The sequence below is a fragment of the Chiloscyllium plagiosum genome, unplaced genomic scaffold (assembly GCF_037043375.1).
Source record: "Chiloscyllium plagiosum isolate Xiang-an unplaced genomic scaffold, Cpla_swu_hap1 HiC_scaffold_10, whole genome shotgun sequence".
NCBI lineage: Eukaryota > Metazoa > Chordata > Chondrichthyes > Orectolobiformes > Hemiscylliidae > Chiloscyllium > Chiloscyllium plagiosum.
In genome coordinates, this window is record NW_028270148.1 from 99,501,339 (window position 1) to 99,525,936 (window position 24,598).

The 24,598-nt window shown below is 42.8% G+C and overlaps 1 protein-coding gene across 1 annotated transcript in view; it reads left to right on the top strand.

Annotated features, from left to right (window-relative positions):
* The first annotated feature begins 3,183 nt into the window (after positions 1-3,183).
* ccdc170 (coiled-coil domain containing 170) overlaps positions 3,184-24,598 on the top strand; it is a 104,926-nt gene continuing 83,511 nt past the window's right edge. Inside the window, exons 1-4 of the mRNA XM_043696503.2 lie at positions 3,184-3,406; positions 10,573-10,649; positions 19,285-19,312; positions 20,337-20,465. Of these exons, the coding sequence (XP_043552438.2) occupies positions 3,278-3,406; positions 10,573-10,649; positions 19,285-19,312; positions 20,337-20,465 (363 nt within the window). The 5' untranslated portion in view covers positions 3,184-3,277. The remainder of the gene's footprint in view (positions 3,407-10,572; positions 10,650-19,284; positions 19,313-20,336; positions 20,466-24,598) is intronic.

Consider the following 24,598-nt stretch of genomic DNA (forward strand, 5'->3'; position numbering starts at 1 on the left):
TGGTGCTTTAAATCTTAAAGATTCAATGGGATCAATTAATAATGGAGTAATCTATTGCACTTTCTCAGCATTGTGATTTTTAAAAATATACTTGAAGTTCTTTTCAGCTATGCTAGGTGCGCATAGCTGGTATCGCTGTATTGATGCCCAAGGTCTGCAGCAGAGGTTGTCCCCTGCCATTCAGCCACTGTCTTGTGGAGTTGGACTCCCCCCAAAAAATAGGATTATTCTAAATGACCCTGATTCTTGGATGTCATCAAAAGGAGGCCACTGAAGCAAGTGTAAAACTTATGTTCCTGAACTTCAACATGAGAACAGAATCTGTCCAATGAAATCTATACCCAAGAAGATTGAAGAAACTGGAACTTTTGAGGATAAATCAGAGAAGATAAAATATGTAAAGGACACATGATAATTTGATTCATAAATTTAATTGTCATATTTTGTTTTTATTTTTCAAACTCTATATCAGACACACAAATTCCAGTTATTTAGGAAAATAAATGTGCATTTGAGTGATTTATTTAATGTTGGGAATGAATAATTATTCTTCAGGGCTACTTTGAAAATAATTAAGAACTTTAATGATGAGGACATTTTCTGGATTAAAATTAATTTCACCATATTATTTCTTTATAATGAAGCCAACAGTTTAAAGTGTGCTATGGTTTGCCTATTCCTTACTGGAAATAAGTAACTTTGGAAAAGCATCTAAGCTCCTTTCAAGAAAATAAGAGATAAGGTTTATTATCTAATTACTGAAAAACCTGGCTTTGAGAGGATTGTGGGCTCCTATGTTAATAATTGCCTAGCAAACCCCTCTAAACTTGGAGCTCCAGAGGCAGGAACCATTGTAAAAAAGATACCAAGGAAACTGTGAAACTCCCTCCTGAAGTCCTGTTCACTGTAAAAGTCCCTGGGACCTGATTGAGCCAAATACCAGGACTGTATTTCTGTCTACCTGGTAAAACCTGAAATCACAGACCGACCAGTCAACAACTCAAACCTACATTAGTTGGAATCAGAAGTAGACATCTATCATTAATCTCCTGCCCTGCTAGCTACTTGACTAAAGAGCAGCACTCCGAAAGCTTGTACTTCCAAATAAACCTGTTGAATGAGAAAGTGTTTGTTTGCCATTTTATTGTCGTATCTCCTTGTTCGCCTTTTTTCCCTCAATTGACCAAGTCCAGATTTACTTCCTCATAAGTGCTATGTGCATCCTGTATAAAATTTCATTGAGTATCATGTACACAGCTAAACTATAATAAGTTTGTACAAAAGCATTAATTCTGTAGAACAACTCCCTGACATTTCAGGTCAGTAAAATATATATGCTCCACTTTATGAATATTTAACTGCGATAAATTACCTCCTCTATTCTTTTAGGTACATTGATAACCAGGCCTGATCAAGCTTCTGTAGTAATACAGCAATTGCTAACAGGTTGTTAATCCTTCCTAATCCTCATCATTCAACATGTAAGATTCAATTGAGCAGAGAACTAAATTATTCCTACAGGAATCTGCCACGCAAAGTTTGGGCGTGAACCCTGAGAGGTAGGAATTATTTATCAAGTGGCTTTCACAGCCTCAGAACATACCCAAGCACTTTACAACCAACAAAAAGTACTTTTTAAATTATTCTCTCTCCTCAGATACGGTCTGTCAATAAATATTGACCCTTGTCTAATCTGTTTTTGCAAACTATCACCCTATCTTTGTGAAACTTGAAAGGGTTCAGAAATGATTTACAAGGATGTTGCCAGGGTGTTGGAGGATTTGAGTTATAGGGAGAGGCTGAATAGGCTGGAGCTGTTTTCCCTGGAGCATCAGAGGCTGAGGGATGACTTTATAGAGGTTTACAAAATTATGAGGGGCATGGGTAGGATAAATAGACAAAGTCTTTTCCCTGGGGTGGGGGAGTCCAGAACTAGAGGGCATAGGTTTAGGGTGAGAGGGGAAAGATATAAAAGAGACCTAAGGGGCAACTTTTTCAGGCAAAGACGCGTGTACTAAATGAGCTGCCAGAGGAAGTGGCGGAGGTTGGTACAATTGCAACATTTAAAAGGCATCCGGATGGATTTATGAATAGGAAGGGTTTGGAGGGATATGGGCCGGGTGCTGGCAGGTGGGACTAGATTGGGTTGGGATATCTAGTCGGCTTGGCCAGGTTGGATCGAAGGGTCTGTTTCCGTCCTGTACATTTCTATGATTCTATGTACTGAATTCTGCTGTTACTTTCCAAATCTCTGGTATTTTTTCCCCCTTGCAGTTTAATGTTTTGAATGCTTCTATTGGGTTCCCACCACTACCACCATGCTGAAATGAATCTGATCGGAGTTACAAATGACATGCTGTGTGATTGGCAAAGGGAAATTTTCCTTTCAACCCGAATACAACCTTTGATACATTTATCCTATTCTCCTCTAACACCTCACCATCATTATCCATTTGGGTAGGAATTTAAAAAAAAACTAATCTTGTGTTAAAGCTTTTTCCTTCTTTTACAGGAGGCCGTTAGGTAAGTCCAGAACTTGGCATCAAGATTTCCTGGCACCGATTCACACATGGATGAGATGTAAAGACTCCCGAGTAATATGGCAAACTTTATTTTGCTGCCTCGTAATTTTACTGGAGTTCAGAATGTGGATATCCGCTAGTTCAGTAGGAGCACGGTTGCAAAATCAGTCCTTAATTTTGTACTTTCAACAGAAATGTTGGGCTTAAAAGCTGTGATATCACTTTTTGGGAGAAAATAATTACTTTTATCCAATTTTTTTTAGATTCCCTACAGTGCGGAAACAGGCCCTTTGGCCCAACAAGTCCACACCGACCCTTAGAAGAGCAACCCACCCAGACCATTCCTCTACATTTACCCCTGACTAATGCACCTAACACTATGGGCAATTTAGCATGCAGGAAGTTTGTGAAGTTTAACTAATTTTCCAGGTACAGCTTTTCAGCCAGAGTTCTTAATTGTTATTCTTTGTGAATTTTGTTAATTCCTGCATTACTCCTCCTCCTCAGAACATTATCCACGCCAATCAAGATGGAACAGTATTTATCACAGAAACCTGTGTGAATGGTCACTCAGTCTCTGCCAATCATGTCGTTGTGTCCCACCTCCAGATGCTGTTGCAACCCTGTTGCCATGGGAGACCCTGGTAACAGTGCAGCCGGAGGCAAGGCGATAGTTTCAGGCCGGCAGTCGCCCAGCTCAGAGTGTGAGCTTATTGCTGGCTGGACCTTTGTCCTCCTCCACTCGCCCGCTCCCAATGTCTGGCAGCAGAGGGGCGGACTCGGGCTCCCCGGTCCCGGAGCTGATCGATGTTAACAGTAACCGTGCGCTGCGCTCGCTGGGCCGGGTGTCGAGCTCCCCAGCAGCCGGCCACCGAGTGCCCGAGGTGAGTGGACCCTCATTCAACACCAGCCCCTTCCCTGGGCGGGGAGCCGCTTGAACAATGAGGATAGTGAGTGACTTTATGTTTATACCACCTAAAGGGGAGACTACTTCCTCACAGCAAATTCTCTCAAACAGCACCGTGAGAACTAACATATCATTTAGGGGTTCTTGTGGTGCAGTGAATCATAGAATCCCTACAGCGAGGAAACAGGCCATTTGGCCCAACAAGTCCACACTGATCCTCCGAAGGGTATTCCACCCAGACCCATTCCCCTGCCCTATTACTCATACATTTACCACTGACTAATACACCTAACCTACACACCCTTGAGCACTATGGGCAATTTAGCATGGCCAGTTCACCTAACCTTCACATCTTCGGATTGTGCGAGGAAACTGGAGCACCTGCAGACACGGGGAGAATGTGCAAACTGCACACAGACAGTCGCCTGAGGCGGGAATCAAATTCGGGCACTTGGGGCTGTGAGGCAGCAGTGCTAACCCCAGTGGTAGTGTCCTGACATCTGAGGCAGAAGGCCTGGGATTAAGTCCCATCTCTCTCGAGGTGTGCCATAATCATCCCTGAACAGGTTGATTTGAAAAGAAATCTAACAACCAGATAACCTGCTTTTATTTTTGTGATTGTGATTGAGGGATATATATTGGTGAGGACACCAGAGATACTCTTCTTGGGTCTACTGTTCTGAGTGGGTCACATGTTATTCAAGCCAGAGATGGAGGGGCTGATTTACCGAGTCATTAGTGGAAAAAGCACAAATGACAAGCCTGAGTCTCAAAATTGAAAAAGGAGGTGGAAACTAAAGGTTGAAGAGTGGTCAATTTAAATGAGGTATAGGACATTTGGCCCAGATTAGCCAGAAAGCAGAGGAGACCATTCAGATACTATATAATAGATCTTGAATTTATATGACTGTAAAATGAGCGATGCTGAGTTGACTTACATCCCTCTTACCACAGGTTCTTAAAAGCAGCAGTTGAGAAAGTTGGAGTCATGATTTTCAAAACTCTGAATTCTGCAGTTTTTCTCCGTTGGATAACTGTCAATATCACTTTCTATTTTAAGAAAGGAAGAGAAAATAAACTCAAAATCAGCTGTGGAGAAGTCACTGGCATGAGGAATAGACTATCAACTGATCAAAGAGATTCTGATCAACTGATCATGTCTAATGAACCTAGTTGCATATTTTGAGGAAATAACAAACCTGGTAGATATCAGAAAATATTCAACAAAATTACACACATGAAGCTGTAAACAAAAATGAAAAGACGTTGGAATAGAGGCAACCTACTAGCTTGGATTAGAGGTAACAGACAAAGATTAAGGATATTGGGGGATGAGCCCTAGGAGTTCAAGTTGCTTTGCCAACAGATTTTCTACATGCACATTGTGATCTGGGGTTATAGTTAGTGAGGGTAGAAGCTCCACTCCTATTTCCATCTCACAGCTGACCAAGTAGCTTTGTTCTTACCGGAGAAAGTGAGGACTGCAGATGCTGGAGATCAGAGCTGAAAATGTGTTGCTGGAAAAGCGCAGCAGGTCAGGCAGCATCCAAGGAACAGGAGAATCGACGTTTCGGGCATAAGCCCTTCTTCAGGAATGAGGAAAGTGTGTCCAGCAGGCTAAGATAAAAGGTAGGGAGGAGGGACTTGGGGGAGGGGCGTTGGAAATGCGATAGGTGGAAGGAGGTCAAGGTGAGGGTGATAGGCCGGAGTGGGATGGGGGTGGAGAGGTCAGGAAGAAGATTGCAGGTTAGGAAGACGGTGCTGAGTTCGAGGGATTTGACTGAGACAAGGTGGAGGGAGGGGAAATGAGGAAACTGGAGAAATCTGAGTTCATCCCTTGTGGTTGGAGGGTTCCTAGGCGGAAGATGAGGCGCTCTTCCTCCAATCGTCGTGTTGCTATGGTCTGGCGATGGAGGAGTCCAAGGACCTGCATGTAGCGGAGGAAAAGGTGGGGGGTGGTGCCAGTGTAGCTGTGGAAGATGGACTGTTCCACATATCCTACGAAGAGGCAGGCAGAAATGCAAAACTTGCGCCCACACCTCCCCCCAAACTTCCCTCCAAGGCCCCAAGGGATACTTCCATATCCGCCACAAATTCACCTGCACCTCCACACACATCATCTATTGCAACCGCTGCACCCGATGTGGCCTCCTCTATATTGGGGAGACAGGCCGCCTACTTGCGGAACGTTTCAGAGAACACCTCTGGGACACCCGGACCAACCAACCCAACCACACCGTGGCTCAACACTTCAACTCCCACTCCACCAAGGACATGCAGGTCTTTGGACTCTCCTCATTTCCCCTCCCCCCACCTGTCTCAGTCAAATCCCTCGAACTCAGCACCGCCTTCCTAACCTGCAATCTTCTTCCTGACCTCTCCGCCCCCACCCCACTCCAGCCTATCACCCTCACCTTGACCTCCTTCCACCTATCGCATTTCCAACGCCCCTCCCCCAAGTCCCTCCTCCCTACCTTTTATCTTAGCCTGCTGGACACACTTTCCTCATTCCTGAAGAAGGGCTTATGCCCGAAACGCCGATTCTCCTGTTCCTTGGATGCTGCCTGACCTGCTGCGCTTTTCCAGCAACACATTTTCAGCTTTGTTCTGACCATCAGCCATTGCCATGTATTGGAAGGATTTTCAGGGTGACATTTGATTTAATCCTTGACCATGAAATGTAGGATGTCACTGTTGGCCGGAATTTGTGGCTCAGAGGCAAGGATGCTGCTAGTGAACGACAAGACTTCTATAAGAATAATGGGCCCTTACTCCAATTGGCACGATTTAATAGGTGGTGCCCTTTAAGGGATCTCTACCGTGGTGTCAATGTTGAACTATTATTAGCAAGTTTGGAGAAGATTTGTAGCTCAGGTTAAGGTTTTGGATGTAAGTTTGCTCGCTGAGCTGGAAGGTTTGTTTTCAGATGTTTTGTCATCATACCAGGTAACATCGGTGAGCCTCCGGTGAAGCACTGGTGGCATGGCCCGCTTTCTTATTTGCATTTAGGTTCCCTTGGGTTGGTGATGCCATTTCCTGTGGTGTTGTCATTTCCTGTTCTTTTTCTTAGAGGGTAATAGATGGGATCCAAATCGATGTGTTTGTTGATAGAGTTCCAGTTGGAATGCCATGCGAAGTCTCACACGTGTCTCTGTTTGGCTTGTCCTAGAATGGAGTGTTGACCCTTGCAAGAACTGTAACAAACACTACATCAGACAAACAGGCAGAAAACTAGCCACCAGGATACATGAACATCAACTAGCCACAAAAAGACATGACCCACTATCACTAGTATCCTTACATACAGTTGCAGAAGGACACCACTTTGTCCATCCTAGGACAAACCAAACAGAGTCACGCAGGAGAATTCCTAGAAGCATAGCATTCCAATTGGAACTCTCTCAACAAACACATCGATTTGGATCCCATCTATCACCCTCTTTGAAAGAGACCAAGAAATGACATCACCACCCTAGGAAATTACATCACCCACCCAAGGAAACCTAAACACATAAATAGAAAGCGGGCCATAACACCAGTACTTCACTGGAGACTCACTGATGATGTTACCTAATATGGTGACGAAACGTCTGAAAATGAACCTTCCAGCTCAGCGAGCAAACCTGCATCCATTTGCACTATTATTTAATCTCAATCATTTATGCATTCAGAATGTCAGTGTTAGAAATGCAGGGTCAGCCAGAACAATTCTAGAGCTGACTAAGAGAAAATGATATTCGCTGGATTCTATAGAGTTATGTCATAATATCTCTGAACAAAGTTGATGTAAAAATAAGAGCTGGATTCTCCCGAGTAGCCATCACAAGGTCCGGGCAGCAGACTGCAGAGGAGGGTCATCATTCCTGATTGTCTGCCCCTCTTCCTTCGTTCTTACATTTAAAATAAAACGTAAGGTCAAGAAATATTTCAAGTCTAGGGCTATTGCTGTGAAAATTATTAAGCTAGCTATGGAAATATAGCTGAGAAGTGAAAAAGTTTGTTGAGGCAAAAGGAGGGCATTTAGAAAGGAAGTGAAAGAAAAGAGGAATTTTTTTGTTTACTAATGGGACATGGTCATTTCTGTCTGGACCAACATTTATTGACCATTTCTAGTTGCTCTTGTGAAGCTGTTAACTAGCATCAGATCATATCTCCCGGAAGGAAAGGAAGAAAAAGATTACAAAACAATTTATTGAAACTATTGCTATTCATACTCAAAGCTGTGTGAATTTAAAGTAAAAACATATTACTGTAAACAATTACAAACAATTTAGCAGGTTCAAAAATGTATCCTTAGAAAATGAGGCACAGATCAAGCATATGCAGTTCATTCATTAAATTACAGATTGGATTGTTGTTTGTCTTTCTCTACATTATGAACCTGTACTAAACCATATGTGTACATCTTTCATGTATAATGTCACTGTGCTTTTTATATTTTCTTTAAAAGCAATTTTTTAAAAATTCCCATTTTAAACAAATATTTGACAGATTGATCTTACATTAAGATTTCCAGTACCAGTTCCCATGGATCTTCAATAGTTACCACTGAAACAATGACAATCCATGTCTGCTGGCTTGTCAAAACCTCTTGCCATTCCAGAACCCTCGAGATCCATATTGCCACCCATTCTATTACTGCTTTGGCCCATCAGTCCATTCCAGGTTCCATGTGGTCAACATTTGATGTCATTCCCAGAACTCGTGTCCATTCTGTCCATTCTCCGATTAGTTCGATCCATGCCTGTGCCCATTCAATCCATTCCAGGTCTCATGCCATCCATGTTATCCATAACAATGCCTCCACCCATTTTATTTGTTGCTCCCGTTCCAATACCTATGGTGGGCAAAACATTTTAACAAGGCAAAAAATGGCATTTGTGCTCAAATTGTATCAGGGCAGATGCAGAAACAGGTGTCCCTCTTAAATGGCTTTTTAAACATCGCATCAAAGGTCCCTACATATCCACTTCAGTCATCTGCATAATTAGTATAAAGGACAATACATTATTTACGTTGATTCAAGTCTCTCATTCTTTCTTGTAGCTTTATTCAATGTAGCATTATACTCTAACACTAGGGGGAAGACAGCATTTCACTGTGCATGTAATTCAGAGGCTGAGGCTCTGGAGACAGGGGTTCAGATCCCACATAGCAGAAAGTGAAAGTTAAATTCTAGTCCCAAATCTGGAATGGAAAGCTTGTCTCAGTGATGGTGCTCTGAAATTACCATCTATTTTCATAAAACCCCATCTGGTTCACTAATGACCTTTAAGAATTGCTCAATCTGACCTACAGAACCATGGTAACATAGTTGATGTTCAACTGCAACCCACTTAGAGTCATAGATTGCATGCAGAGTAGATAGAGGCCATTCAGCCCATTAAGTCAGCACCAATACCCCTATCCTCATAATTCTGTGTTTCCAATGCTAACCCATAAATATTATGGCCAATTTAGCATATCTAATCTACATAACCGGCACATCATTAGACTCTGGAATGAAACTGGAGCAGACACGGGGAGGACATGCAAACTCCACACATGCAGTCACCCAAAGCTGGAGTCAAACCTGGATTGCTCTCGCTGTGAGGCAGCAGCGCTAACCACTGAGCCACTGTGCTACCCACATTGTCCTTCATTCAATGCCAATAAGGAATGGGCAAGAAATATCAATGATGCCCATGTCTCATGAAAGAATAGAAACACCAGCTCACTTTCCATTCCTTTGGTGTTGCATAAATGCAGTTTGACAGCAAAGGTGCATTTTTTAGTGCCATTTTTAAAGTGTATTCTGGAATATTTGATATTTGCAACACATTTATTTCCTCCACTTGTAAAACAAATCTACATGGGGAACAGTTTTCAGGTGAACAAATCTTGGCTTGAAGGCAGGACGAATGTTTATGCTTCATCTAGCTCATTGAATTTTCAGATGAGCTGTCATCTTTGGAACATTAACTAATTTACTGAGCTGTAACATCGAAGTACATTAACTCTTTAAGTGTGTGCAGTTGTGTGAGGAGCTATTAAACTTGTCTGCTCAGTTTGTAAAGAGGAGTCTTATCACTGAACTGGTGAGAGAAATAATGTACCTTGCAAAATAAATTTTGAGTAGTGACACTATGTAGAGGAGATTAAATGTACAAGGTAACTGTACCTTGATAAAGTGCAAACTACTTAATTAATGTTTGTGTCTACCTTCAGGCTAGGATATCATTATAAGCATTTATTTTAATTTCAATACAAATGAAAGCTATTCCGGTGTTAGTATGAGTCAGGAATGCACCAAACCCTTTCCTTAACAAGTGTCCATTCCCCACATATTGTTTGGTGGAACAGCTACTGTTGCCTATTAATCAATCTTAGTTCACTTTTCTGATCATAATTGGTTTGATTCAAGCATCATGACTGACGTAGTCTAGGGTTACCGCTGAATTTTGTGGTCATGATATATAGAATCATCCAGCATGGAAACAGACCCTTCGGTCCAACTAGTCCATGCTGACCAAGTTTCTCAAACTACACTAGTCCCACTTGCCTGCGTTGGGCCTGTATCTCTCCATTTCCTATTCATGTACTTGATCAAATAACTTATAAATGTTGTAACTGTACCTGCATCTACCACTTTGTCTGGCAGTTCATTCCATATGCAAACCACCCTCTGTGTGGAAAAAGTTGCCCCTCAGGCCCCTTTTAAATCTTTCTCCACTCGCCATAAAAATATGCCCACTAATTTTGAACTATAATGGGGAAGAGACCTTTGCTATTCACCTTATCTATAGCTCTCATGATTTTATAAACCAATACAAGGTCATCTTTCAACCTCTACAAATCCAGTGAAAAACATCCAAGCCTATCCAGCCTCTCCCTATAATTCCCAACCATTCAGTCTCAATGACATCCTCACAAATCTTTTCTGCACCCTCTCCAATTTAATAATATCCTTCCTATAGCAGGACAACCAGAATACTATTCACAGTACTCCAAAGGTGACCTCACCAACATCCGCATGACGCCCCAGCTCTGATATTTAATGGTCTGAGCAATGAAGGCAAACGTGCCAAACATTTACAGAAGTTGCTTATTGAATTGTGAAAGGAGAACCTATCCAACTTTATAACTGCTAGATTAATTTTTCAGCTCCAAGAGCAACTTAATGCAATGAAGCGCCAACTGACCGAGAAAGATGAATTAATTGCCACACTCGCTGGTGGAAGGTAAGAGTTCAGTACTGAAGTATATTTAGGATCTGTGTATTTGCTTCTGCTTAACTGTGTGTGTAAACTAAGACAACATGTAGTTGAACAAAAGGAAGCAGCAATGACCAGATGCATAATACATACAGGAAACCTTCCAAGACCCATCTGAGTAGTATTACCTAACCAAATTTCACACTGAGTAATAAGGAAACATTAGAGCAGATGGCTAAAAGTACAGAGCTTTAACTGAGTATGTTGAAGAAAGAATGCAAGGTAGAGAGGCAGTGAAGTTTAGGGGGAGGATTCCAGAATTTATGACCTTTTCAGCTGAGGGCATAGCTGTCAATGATGGAGCAATTACAACTAGTGATCCTCAAGAATCCAGAACTGGGGAAGCATGGATATCTGAGGATTGAGAGTCAGAGAGTCATTCAGCACAGAAACAAATCCTTCGGTCCAACTAGTCCATGCCAACCCGAATTCCAAATGAAACTAGCCCCACCTCCCTGTGTTTGACCCATATCCCTCCAAATATTTATTATTCATTTATTTATCTAACTGTCTTTTAAATGGTCTAACTGTACCTGAATTCACCACTTCCTCTGGAGGTTCCTTCCACACATGAACCACTCTGTATAAAAGAAAAAAAAATTGCCCCTTGTGTATTTTTAAAATCTTTCTCCTATGACCTTAAAAATATGTCCCCTAGTCTTGAAATCCCCCACCCTTGGGAAAAGACATCTGCCAATCACCTTGTCTATACCCTCATGATTTTATAAACCTCTATAAGGTCACAAACCAGCCTCCTTTGCTCCAGTGGAAAAAGGTCCCAGGCTGCCCTTATCACTCAAATCCTCCATTCTCGGCAACATCCTGGTTAATCTCTTCTGAATCCTCTCCAGCTTAACGATGTCCTTCCTGTAACAGGGAGACCAGATTGGACGCAGTATTCCAGAAGAGGCCTTGTCAACATCCTGTACAATCTCAACATAATGTCACAACTCCTACGCTATAAGTCGGAAAGAAATTGCACAGATAGGGAGGAGCGGGGCTATGGAGAAATTCAAAATTGAAGATAGAATTCCAAAATCATGGTGGTTCTTACCAGCAGTCAAGAATAGAGCAGTGCTGGAAAAGCACAGCAGGTCAGGCAGCTTCCGAGGAGCAGGAGAATCGACGTTTCAGGCAAAAGCCCTTCATCAGGAAGGTGATTCTGACGAAGGGCTTTTGCCCGAAACGTCAATCTTCCTGCCACTCGGATGCTGCCTGACCTGCTGTGCTTTTCCAGCACCACTCTGATCTTGACTCTAATCTCCAGCATCTGCAGTACCCACTTCCGCCCTGTTTCTTACTAGCAACAAATGCAGGTCAGTGAACACAGGAACAAAGAATTGGACGTCCTGTCAATCCAGATATAGCAGCTGTTTTAGTTAGAGTGGTGATATGTAGATAAGAAATGGGAGGGCAGCCAATGATGGATCCCTGGGTGGGGTGGGAGACGGGGTTGGTGGTGGGGTGGGTAAGAGAAGCCATGACAGTAGTTTTCTGACCACAATTGGATCGATAGGGGTGGATTTAAATGAGTGCCATCCACCAGCTGGGTGACAGTGGAGAGGCATTGAACCAGGATGGTGTGGCTAACTGTGTCACTAAGTAGAGACAGATCGAGGTCAAGGACGGATAGTTTGCCCTCATTGCTGTCTCATAAGATGTCAGTAGTGCGTTTAATAAGTATAATTATGGTGTTGTGGTAAGGACAATGACCTGATCAGTGGAAATCAAACATTTGGAATTCCAGGAAAGATGGATTTGGGAGGCAGTAGCAAGTTCTGCAACTTTAGAGAGGAAAAGAATGTTCGGAGACTGGATGTAAACTAGAGAAAGATGTGAGTTTAGAGGGAGAGCAGGAGGAAGTCTCGGAGTAAGATTTTCTTAATGAGATAGCAGAAAAGAGGGAGGAGCAGCCAAGAATGGTCTCAATCTTAATGACACAAAAATCCGTGAGTTCCTGTACCTGTTGGTGAAGGTGAAGATGGAGGAGACAGCGATGAGGGTTTAAGAAGACAGTTTCCAGAAAAGGATATAACATGAGATTATTGATCCTGGATGATCTGGAACATTTCAGTAGAAAAGATTTGTGTTGATAGCGGGTCTTTCATTGCCTCAGTAGTTCCAAATCACCTTACAGTTTGGAAGTGTTTTTGCAGCATAGTCAGTGTTGTGATGTAGGGAATGCAGCAAATTTGCACACAGCAAAGTCCTGGAAATGCCATTGTGATAATGACAAGAGATTCTCTTTTAGTGATGACCAAAACATGGTGGAGAAGTCTCCTGATTCCTTTAGAATAATGCCACGGGATCCTCTACATCCAGCTGAGAGTGTGGATGGGGCATCCTCAGCATGTCCTGTTGGATGTTTATGCTGTCCCTCCATTTCTCGGATCATAGAGCTCTGTGTTGACTGGATGTGTGGTTTGACCTGATCATGTTCTAGCTGTAGCCCTGTTCGTGCTAGGGCAATGCTTTGCTATTGGCAATCTAAGCCTAAATGGTCCAGAGTTAGGCAGGAGTATGAATGCCACTAAAGGAAATAGTTTGTAATCCCATATTGGCAAGCACAGCTCTACCAAGTGGCTTGACTTGGGGATTGTTTATGTTTAAGGCATTTTGTTGACCAAGGAAGATTTTGTATCTGGGGGCGGCATGGTGGCTCAGTGGGCCCCAGGTTCAGTTCCACCCTCAAGCGACTGTCTTTGTGGAGTTTGCACATTCTCCCCATGTCTGCATGGGTTTCCTTTGGGTGCTCTGGTTCCCCCCCACAGTGCAAGCATGTGCAAGTTAGGTGGATTGACCGTGCTAAATGGTCCATAGTATCCAGGAATGTATTGATTTAATGGATTAGCCATGGAAAATGCAAGGCTACAGGGTTAGGGTAAGAGGGTGGTCTGAGTGGACTCGGTGGAGGGTCTGTGTGGACTCGGTGGGCCGAATGGCATGCTTCCACACACTAAGGATTCTATGTAACACTAGTCATAGTAAAGGTGACCATGACAACTGTAAACAATTGCTGTAAAAGATGACATGGCACACTAATGCTCTTTAGGGAAGGAAATGTACCATCTTTTACCAGATTCTGGATTAGTGGTGCTAGAAAAGCACAGCAGTTCAGGCAGCATCCGAGGAGCCTACCATCTTTTACCAGGTCTGACCTGGCCTATATGTGACTCCAGACCCACAGAAATGTGTATGACTCTTAACTGCCTTCTGAAATGACCCAGCAAGCCACTCAGTTCAATGGCTGTTTGGGAAGAGCAATAATTACATGCCTTGCCTACAACACCCACATCCTGTGAAAGAATTGAAAATAACGTCTGAATTTATTTTATATCAAATTCAACAAAACATAGTTGGTTTGACTCCCCTACAGATTCAGAAAGATTCACAAATGTACTTTGCAGGCACAGTCCCAGAATTGGAGTGAGGGCATTCATAACATCACAATAGAAGAGTAAGCTTGTTTCAAAGACGTACACGAGGATAAGGAGCTTCTGTCTTTATAGTTCCATATTTCACAGTGCTTTGCAGTGTATGAAGTGGAGCTGTAGCAATGCAAGATGCTGTTGTTATAGTTCCTATTGAAAAGGACTCCTGTTGCTATGTAAGTAAACAGCAACAAACTGCACAAAGACCCACAAACCGCACCTGAAATGAATGTCCAGTTGATCTGTTTTGGGTGGCAAATATTGAAGGTGAACACCCTTCTCTTATTGAATTCATGTCATTGGATCTTTTGCATCTACCTGAGTTTAACATAATATCTGAAATATAGCAATAGTGTTAGGATTACTGCTTATTATCCTTCATATTACTGAAGTGTGCATGTGTCTCTGGAATGGAGCTTGAACCTAAAACCATTTGACTGAACAGCAGGAAGGATTCAAGCTTATACTTTACGCAGTGGCGTTGATGTTATAAACTGAATACTTCATGGTGATGTGTGTAGTTTTAATCTGCTCATTAGGTTGGTCACTGAGCATCTGATTAAGTATTTTCATACAGGTTCATAATTCCTTGAAAGTGGACTAGCAGGTAGAGAAGGTAGTAAAGAAGGCATTTGGTATGCTTGCCTTTATTGGTCAGTGCATTAAGGACAGGAATTGGGAGACATGTTGCGGCTGTCCAGGTCACTATTGGAATACTGCGTTCAGTTCTGGTCTTCCTGCTCTCGGAAAGGATTTGTTAAATTTGTAAGGGTTCAGAAAAGATTTGCAAGGATGTTTCCGGGATTGGAAGGTTTGAGCTATACGGAGAGGCTGAATAGGCTAGGACTGTTTTCCACGGAGCATTGAAGGCTGAGGGGTGACCTTATAGAAGATTATAAAATCATGAGGGGTGTGGATAGGGTGAATAGCCATAGTCTTTTCCCCAGGTTAGGGGCATAGGTTTAGGGTGAGAGGGGAAAGTGATCTAAGGGGCAACATTTTCATGCAGAGTGTGGTTCGTGTATGGAATGAGCTGCCAGAGGAAGTGGTGGAGGCTGGTACAATTTACAGCATTTAAAAGTCATCTGGATGGATATGTGAATTGGAAGGGTTTAATGCGATATGGGCCAAATGCTGGCAAATAGGACTAGATTAACTTAGAATATCTGGTCAACATGGATGGACCAATGTGTCTGTTTCCATGCTGTACAGCCTATGACTCTATATACATTTATATATAAAATATATTGTAAATATTTTTATGCAGTGGACATTGTGTGACACCACACTTCAAAACGCTGTAGCAAATCTTGGAAATGATGTATTGAGCCTATATGCTAGTATATACCAGTACAGGTATTGTGTAACATTTCATATCCACAGGGATGATGATCCAGATTAATACTTAGTGTAAGTAAACAAAAGGCACATGTTTATAGTTATACATTTTTTTGTGACATAAGGTCTGCATGGTTGCATTTGATATCATTGTTTCCACTCCAACAACTCCCCAAATCCCCTAATAGAAGGCATTCACCTTTATTGCTGAATAGCCATTCTTTTGACAGTCTGATCTGATGGCTATAATGCATCTTGTATGTGCATTTCTTGGAAGGTGTTCTGATTTGGTAGTCTGGCAGGACAAGGCCTATTGGTGGGAATGGGGATGGGGAAGGTGGTTATCCATCCATAACATCAAAACACAAGGATGGTGACTGCATGGGAATGCCATTGTCTCATAAGTTTCCCATTCCTCATTTGGACATATATCATCCCTGCAAGGTTTCTAGTTCAAAGTCAGGGAACTTTAATAGTATAACAAGAGCTTCTTTAAATATTGATAAAGGAAGAGAAAGGCCAAAATAAGCATGGAGAATGGTGCTGGGGAAACAATGTTGGGGAATCAAAAGATGGCAGAAGAGTTGAATAAATGCTTTGCATCAATCTTCATTGGTAGAAAACACTAATGGCCTTCCAAAAATAGGAAATAGTCAAAAGACAAAAGGGGCAGAGAAAATAAATACAAATAACTATCACTAGAGAAAATGTACTGGGAAAACTAAAGACCTTGGATCTAATGAGATGCATCTTAGAATTATTTAAGGACGTACCAAAAACATAATTAATGTACTGGCAGGAATCTTCCAAGATTCCTTCAGTTCTGGAGAAGTCCCAGAGTGGGATCCTGGTTGAGACCATCCTCATGCGTACCCAAACAAATATAACAGGTGAGAAGAATAATTTATTATCTACCTCACCTTGGCAGTGTTAATGGTGCTGATCTGTGTCCTGAACAGAAAATAACCCATTATCGCCTGAAATTAACCTAATTAATATTATAGAGTCATAGAGATGTACAGCACGGAACAGAGCCTTCAGTCCAACTCATCCATGCTGACTGGATATCCTAAATAAATTTGGTCCCATTTGCCAGCATTTGGCCCATATCCCTCTCAATCCTTCCTATTAAGATACCCATCCAGATACCTTTTAAATGTTGTAGTTGTACCAGCCTCCATCACTTCCTCTAGCAGCTCATTCCAGACACACACCAGCCTCTCTGTGAAAAATTTGCTCCTTAGATCCCTCTTAAATCTTTCCCCTCTCACCTTAAATCTAATTTTGGACTTCCCTACCCTTGGGAAAAGATTTGCCAATTTACCATCACCATGACCCTCAGGATTTTAATTAAATTAGATTCCCTACAGTGTGGAAACAGGCCCTTCAGCCCAACCAGTCCTCTGAAGAGTAACCCAACCAGACCCACTTCCCTCTGACTAATGCACCTAACACTATGGACAATTTAGCATGGCCAATTCACCTAACCTGCATATCTTTGGACTGTGGGAGAAAAGCAGAGCACCTGGAGGAAACCCACGCAGACACGGGGAGAATGTGCAAACCCCACACAGACAGTTGCCCAAGGCTGGAATCGAACCTGGGACCCTGATGCTATGAGGCAGCAGTGCTAACCACCGAGCCACCGTGCCACCCTAATTATAAACCTCTATCAGGTCACTCCTCAGCTTCCAACACTCCAGGGAAAATAGCCCTACTCTGTTCAACCTCTCCCCATAGCTCAAGCCCTCATCCTTGAAAATCTTTTCTGAACCCTTTCAAATTTCGCAACGTCCTTCCAATAGGAAGGAGACCAGAATTGCATATAGTATTCCAATGTTGGAAATCGCTCCAGTTTTTGAACATTGTGTCAAGATTAGGTGGGGAATGCTTGATTTCACAGGATCGTCATGTGCTTGAGCCTTTAGGATATAGAGGGGAGTGGCATGCCAGTTGACTTCCTAAATTGATCGTTGAATCTACTCTCCTTCATGATACGAGAGAATATGTGATACATTACCATGTTCCGGATCATATTTTTTGGCATTTACACTTGAGAAATCGAAACAACTGAATGCACTACAAGAATTAATTAACAGCGCTTGCATCTGTGGGGGAGATTGTAGCTTCATTGGCCAGTCACCCACCCCCTGGACAAGGAAGGAGGTAAAGTTCAAATTTTCTCTGCATTCAAGTCACACAAAGACGGAAGGATCACAAACCAGTACTCGTTGCCAGCAGCAAGAGTCCACCTAGTTCATATATTAGAGTTGGTCAAAAAGAAGACAAACACAAGATTTTGCTCACCTTTAAGGATTGTCTACTGTATACACTTATTTACCAAGTCATTGGATGGATTACAGAGCCTGGCATTTAAAAGAACAAAAAAACCCCTCATTCTTGGGATGTGCTTAGGGCTGACACTTTATTGCTCATCCTTAAATTCCTTGGAGAGTGTGTTGGTGAGCCTTCCAGAAATGACCTGCTTCTAGATTTTACAAAGGTCATTGTCCCACCACAGTGCTCTTGGATCATAAAATCCCTACAGTGTGGAAGCAGGCTTTTTGGCCTATCGAGTCTGCACTGACCCTTTGAAGAACATCCCACCCAGACCCACCGCCTAACCTATCCCTGTAACCCTGCATTTCCCATGGTTAACCGACCTAACCTACACACCCTTGGACCCAATGGGCAATTTAGCTCGGCCAATCAATCCAGCCTGTGCATCTTTGTCCTTTTCCAAAATGTTAGAGAGGAGGTATGCACAAAGTTGCAAAGGCTCACTCTGGCATCTAATCCTTTGGAGAAGAGGGGTTCATTTTGTACACCTTTGAGGCAGCATAGTATAGATGTAGATATTGGGTTACAAAATGGAACTTTAAATCATGAGGGATATGGCTGTGCCTGCAGAAGAGGTCAGCTGCATAAACCCTGAGAATGACAGGAGTAAAAACAAACTTTGTTTTTTTAAGGGTCCAAGGGCCAAAGAGAGGAACTGTCAAAATGGTCTATTAACTTTGATTTTATGCAACTGGTTTCCCTCCCCTTGGTTAGTCCCTGGGCCATAACAAAGTCTGTGTGCTATGCTTCAGTTTTTGTTAGTATCTTCAAGATTTCTGATGTGACGATACTGTAACTTTATTTTGTCCTGGTTTGTTTTAAGAGAGAAATTCGAATAAAGGGTGATGAGCTGAGTGAACAGCTTGGGAGGGTTGAGCTTTTTTTAAAACTAACCCTGAATAGGTATGGCTAGCTCTCACACATTATGATATTCGGGTAGCAGCAGGAGCTGCTGGAGTCTCAACAGAGTTGGAAACTTCAGTGAATATCTCCTAGCAATTTTTCCGCCTGGATTGGAGAACTGTATGTGAGAATATGTGTGTCTGAATTTGCTTTTTTTGTCAAGGGGTATGTTTATGGAATGTTACTATATTGAAACAGTTGATTAGTAATAGTTACAGCATCTATTATTCTGTTAAGTTTTCCAATGGAGATACTAAAATTCCTCTTTCTTTGGTTGTATTTTAACTATAGTGTTTAAATAAATTGTGTTTTGCTAACATCAAGTAGTTTGACCGGTCGCATTGCATCAGGAGCAGTCACTTTACATTTGCCTTTAATATAAGGAAAAGTTAGGGTTAAGGCTTCCTTCTTAAAATGTTTTGAGGTGGTCTGGTCTGGTCTATAACACTTAACTTCTCTGACTAATATACTTGTTCATTTTGTTTTTTTTAAATCATGGTATTGTACTACATCTGTAATGTTGGCATTATTCTAATATTTTGGCTCTGTACCAACAATTTCTTGTGCTTTTTCTCTTCCTCTCGTTCCAGGTGTCGGAGCAGATTGGAAGCTCAGAAGGTATATGATTTGGTTGAAAGTTGCAAATGGTGATATTAGCAATTTGGTTTTCCCAATATTTCAGTCGAGCTATCAACCCCTTCAAAAAACCAAGTTAACATTTGATTATCTAAACAACAGTGGAATATTGTAGGGACATCTAAAAACTCATTTGATTGCCGATGTCGAAAATGGCAATCGTTAGGGTAACTTACACTATTGCTACATGTTTGCCTTTTTTTGGCAGTTGATTTCTGTGGAATTACACAGATTTTAGAGTGCAGAGTTCCATCTAACTGAACAAATGGACTCTGTGTCTCTCACAGACTGGGAAAACCAAATTTTAAAGATCAAAAATCCAGATCTCAGGGGCTGGGTTAAATTATCTCCCTCAACTCCTTCTGACTTTAGCAATGATGAAATGCTGTTGTTGTATGTAGTGATGGTTGTTCTTCACTGAGAAGTACAGTGGAACTTCTAATTCTGTCTCATTTTCATTTCCACAGCAGCAGGGAAAGGAAAATTCACAGTATTTTGACTCACCCATAAATTCATATTTGCATGCACTGCTGATTATTGTTCACTTCCAACAGCTAGTTGTCTTACACCTCTGAAAGCCCACATATTTTCAGCTGTATAATTTTTGACACCATTTCAAACAACATGGTTTATTAGCCGCCTCAAACTGCATACAAAGGTACTTACAGCAGAGGAAGAGATCTCATGGCTATGGCAAGCTAGCCAATACAATAAGTACACTTGCATTTTTCCAAACATTCTCATTGCACACCAAGGAACAGAGGCTGTTGAGGGAGTGCCATATTCTCTGCCTCACAGCAGAGCCCTGGAGATAACTGATGAGGCACAGTGTGACGTTAACTTTGGAACAGCTGTGAAGCAGAGCACTGCGAAGTTTGGAAATTCTAGAATCAAATCTATCTTGAAGCAGGAATTTAGTTCATCAGTGAAACCGAATGTTCATCCACCTGTCTGTGTGATATGCAACAAGGAAAGTTTACCCATTGTGTTTTTATTGATCCTCCAGGGAATCTTTGACCCAATGGTGGAAAATCCAGTTTTACGTGACCAACTGAATCACTATCGGGTAGCTTCTGAAACAGCTCGCAGTGAACTGGCTGCACTGCAGGTCAAATATAAAGGCAGTCAGACTGAGGTAATCTGAAATACCGAGGAAGTGGCGAATAAGTTAAGACTAATTGCCTGATGTCTATTTCAGAATTTTCTTTTATTCAGATATCTTTGAGTGGATTTTCAACCTGTGTTAAGGAGGCTGTTGATCCACCCAACACAGACTTAACAGAAGCCTTTAATTACCAACCACAGGGTCTGGCTTTTGTACAGTCCTTGGGTATTTTCCTGCACTGTCCTCTCCTGAACCCGTTGTTGGAGGTCTGTGTAAGTATTTGGAGTTCAGGTACCAGTTGCAGTTGTTGTAAGTATTTACGCCAAGCTGGGAATTTGGATTGCAGACGTTTCTAGGTGACATCCTCAGTGCTGAGGAGCCTCCTGTGAAGCGCTGCTGTACTGGGTCAGTTGGAATTTATTTGGTTTCGCTCGCACTGCTTCTGGTTGCCTGTTCCGGTTGTTCAATGGAGTGGTTGGTATATTGGGTCGAGGTCAATGTGTTTATCGACGGAGTCCGTAGATGAGTACCAGGCTTCTAGGAATTCTCCAGCTGTCCTCTGTTTGGCTTGTCCTATTATGGCTATGCTGTCCCAGTCGAATTTGTGGTCCTTGGCGTCTGCGTGTATAGCTACTAGGGACAGTAGGTCATGGCGTTCAGTGGCTAGTTGATTTTCATGAGTGCAGATCGCAAGTTGTCTGCCTGTTTGTTCTACGTAGTGTTTTGAGCTGTATCTGCATGGAATCTTATACACCACGTTTGTCCTGCATGCGATGGGTCTTTTGTTCTGGTGAGTTGTTGTCTGAGTGTGGCTGTTGGTTTATGTGCTGTCATAAATCTGAGTGGTCAGAGGAGTCTGGCTGTCAGTTCCGAGACATTTATTAGATAAGGTAGACTGGTTAGTGTGTTGGGTCATGGTATGGCCTCGTCGCATTGTTTGTCTGCCAGGCATCTGCAGATGAAGTTGCGGGGATATCCGTTCTTGGTGAAGACTTTGTAGAGGTACTCTTCTTCTCTTCATAGGTCGGGAGTGCTGCAGTGTGTTGCAGCCCTTTTGAACAGGGTCCTGGTGCAGCTTCGCTTGTGTGTGTTTGGGTGGTTGCTGTTGTAGCTCAGGATCTGGTCCATGTGTGTGGCTTTTCTGTACACTTTTGTGGTGCACTCCCTGTTCTGTGTTCTTTCTACCATCACATCCAGGAATGGGAGTGAATTGTTGGTTTCCTCCTGTATCGTCAATCTGATCCCTGTGAGCATGGTGTTAAAAATCCAGTGTGTGTTCTTGATTCCTGTTCACTTAATAATTACAAAAGTGTCATCCACGTATCTGATCCAGAGTTTGGGTTGGATTTGTGGGAGGATTGTTTGTTCCAGTCTTTGCATCACTGCTGCTGCTCTGAGCCCGGAGATGGGTAAGCCCATAGATGTCCCATTGATCTGTTCATATATATGGTTGTTGAACGGGAAGTGTGTCATCAAGCACAGGTCTAGTAGCTTGAGTATGCAGCCATTGTTGATAGGTTCTCCGTCGTGCCGTCTGTTCTGTTTGTCCAGGAGGTTGGCTATTGTCTCTCTGACTAAGGTTTTGTCAATCGAAGTAAACACTTCATATTCAAAGCCATAAATATGAACAAAGCAATGGGACATCTATGGGCTCACCTATCTCCGGGCTCATAGCAGAAGCAGTGGTGCAAAGACTGAGAAAATTGGCCTCCCACAAATTCAACCCAAACTCTGGATCTGAAATGTGGATGGCACTTTTGTAATTATTAAGAGAACAGGAATTGAGAACACAAACTGGATTTTTAACACCATGCTCACAGGGATCAGATTGACGAGGAGAAAACCAACAATCCACTCCCATTCCTGGATGTGATGGTAGAAAGAACACAGAACAGGGAATGCACCTCAAAAGTGTACAGGAAAGCCACACACATGGACCAGATCTTGAACTACACCAGCAACCACCCAAACATGCACAAGAGAAGCTGCACCAGGACCCTATGAAGAGAAGAAGAACACTTCTACAGAGTCTTCACCAAGAACGGATATCCCTCAACTTCATCCGCAGAAACAATGCAATGAGGCCATACCATGACCCAACACACTAACCAGTCTACCTTATGTAATAAAGGTCTCGGAACTGACAGTCAGACTCCTCTGACCACTCAGATTTATGACAGCACATAAACCGACAGCCACACTCAGACAACAACTCACCAGAACAAAAGACCCAATACTCCTGTGCGGACAAACGTGGTGTACAAGATTCCATGCACAGACTGCATAAAAAGCTCTATAGAACAAACAGGCAGACAACTAGTAATCCGCATTCATGAACATCAACCAGTCACTAAACGCCATGACCAGCTGTCCCTAATATCTACACCCACAGACAACAAGGAACACAAATTCGACTGGGACAACACAACAATAATAAGACAAGCCAAACTGAAGACAGCCAGAGAATTCCTAGAAGCTTGGCACGTCCGTGGACTCCGTCAATAAACACATTGACGTAGACCCAATATACCGAGCACTTCAACGAACAACTGGAAGCAACGGGAATGAAACCAAATAAATTCCAACCGACACAGTACAGCAGCACTTCACAGGAGGCTTCAAAGCACTGAGGATGTCACATGGAAAGGGGACAAAATGTCTGCAAACCAACCTTCCAGCTCAGCAAACATACTGTCAACACTGCACCCATTGTTTGGAGTTGATCAGGCTCCTTCTTTGCAGAGGTGTTCCTCCCACAGCTCGGGTCGATCCTTGATGCCAGTGTATATCTGTATTTTCCTTGCCCTGCAGTCATTGTTTAGCCATTTCACTTCCACTTAACATGATGGCAATATCCCTAGTGCTGCCCTCCTTGCATTCCTGTTCAGGGCTGAGGAGTGTCAAGATTGGAATGTTTTCTCATAACCCTAATCCCTCCAATATCAGGGATCAACCTCATCAAATATCTCCACAGCATTTTTAGCGTTGAAATTTCTCTCCTGTCTTGCTCATCAGACTTGATTGCTGTGATCAAGGTAAAGTAAACATAGTCCTACCAGATCATAGAGGTAAAAACAATGACTGCAGATGCTGGAAACCAGATTCTGGATCAGTGGTGCTGGAAGAGCACAGCAATTCAGGCAGCATCCGACGAGCAGCAAAATCAACGTTTCGGGCAAAAGCCCTTCATCAGGAATAAAGGCAGAGAGCCTGAAGCATGGAGAGATAAGCTAGAGGAGGGTGGGGGTGGGGAGAAAGTAGCATAGAGTACAATAGGTGAGTGGGGGAGGAGATGAAGGTGATAGGTCAGGGAGGAGAGGGTGGAGTGGATAGGTGGAAAAGGAGCTAGGAGGTCGGACAAGTCCGGACAGGTCAAGGAGACAGTGCGGGCTGGAAGTTTGAAGAGCTTCAGGGCAGAGGAAATGACCTGGGAGTTGCAGTGGGAGAGGGACTTCCTGAGATTCTTGTAGAGAGAGGAGGAAAACTTCTTCAAGGCAGGCATCCTTGCAAGAGGATTTGCAGTAGGGTTAAAATCAACTAGGTAAAAACAATGACTGCAGATGCCGGAAACCAGATTCTGGATCAGTGGTGCTGGAAAAGCACAGCAATTCAGGGCTACTCTCCCGTTAGAGAGAGAGGTGACTGGTGGTGGTTTAACCTGAAGGTCACCATAAAGTGAGTGGAGAGGTTCAGAAGGAGAGTCCTGCATGGTAACCTCAGCCAGTGCAGGAATTTAACCCATTCTATTCATGTTATTTTGTGTTGCAAACCAGCCATCCAGCCAACTAACCTAATCAACACCCACTCCATTCAAGTTCAGTCTGACTAAAGCAACCTCAAGTGAAGAATTAACTTGCATTCATATGACCTTTACAAAGTCAGGACATCTCTCATCGCCTCAGAGTCAATTAAATCTTTTGCAGTGTTTTTTGTTCACCAACACCTCCGCCTACCGCCCCTTGACCATGACCCCACCTCTCCTCACCATTCCATCATCTCCCAAACCATTCACAACCTCATCACCTCAGGGGATCTCCCATCCATAGCCTCCAACCTCATTGTTCCCCAAACCTGCACCACCCAGTTCCACCTCTTACCCAAAACCCACACAACCTGACTGCCCCGGTCGACCAATTGTCACCACCTCTCCTGCCCTACTGAAC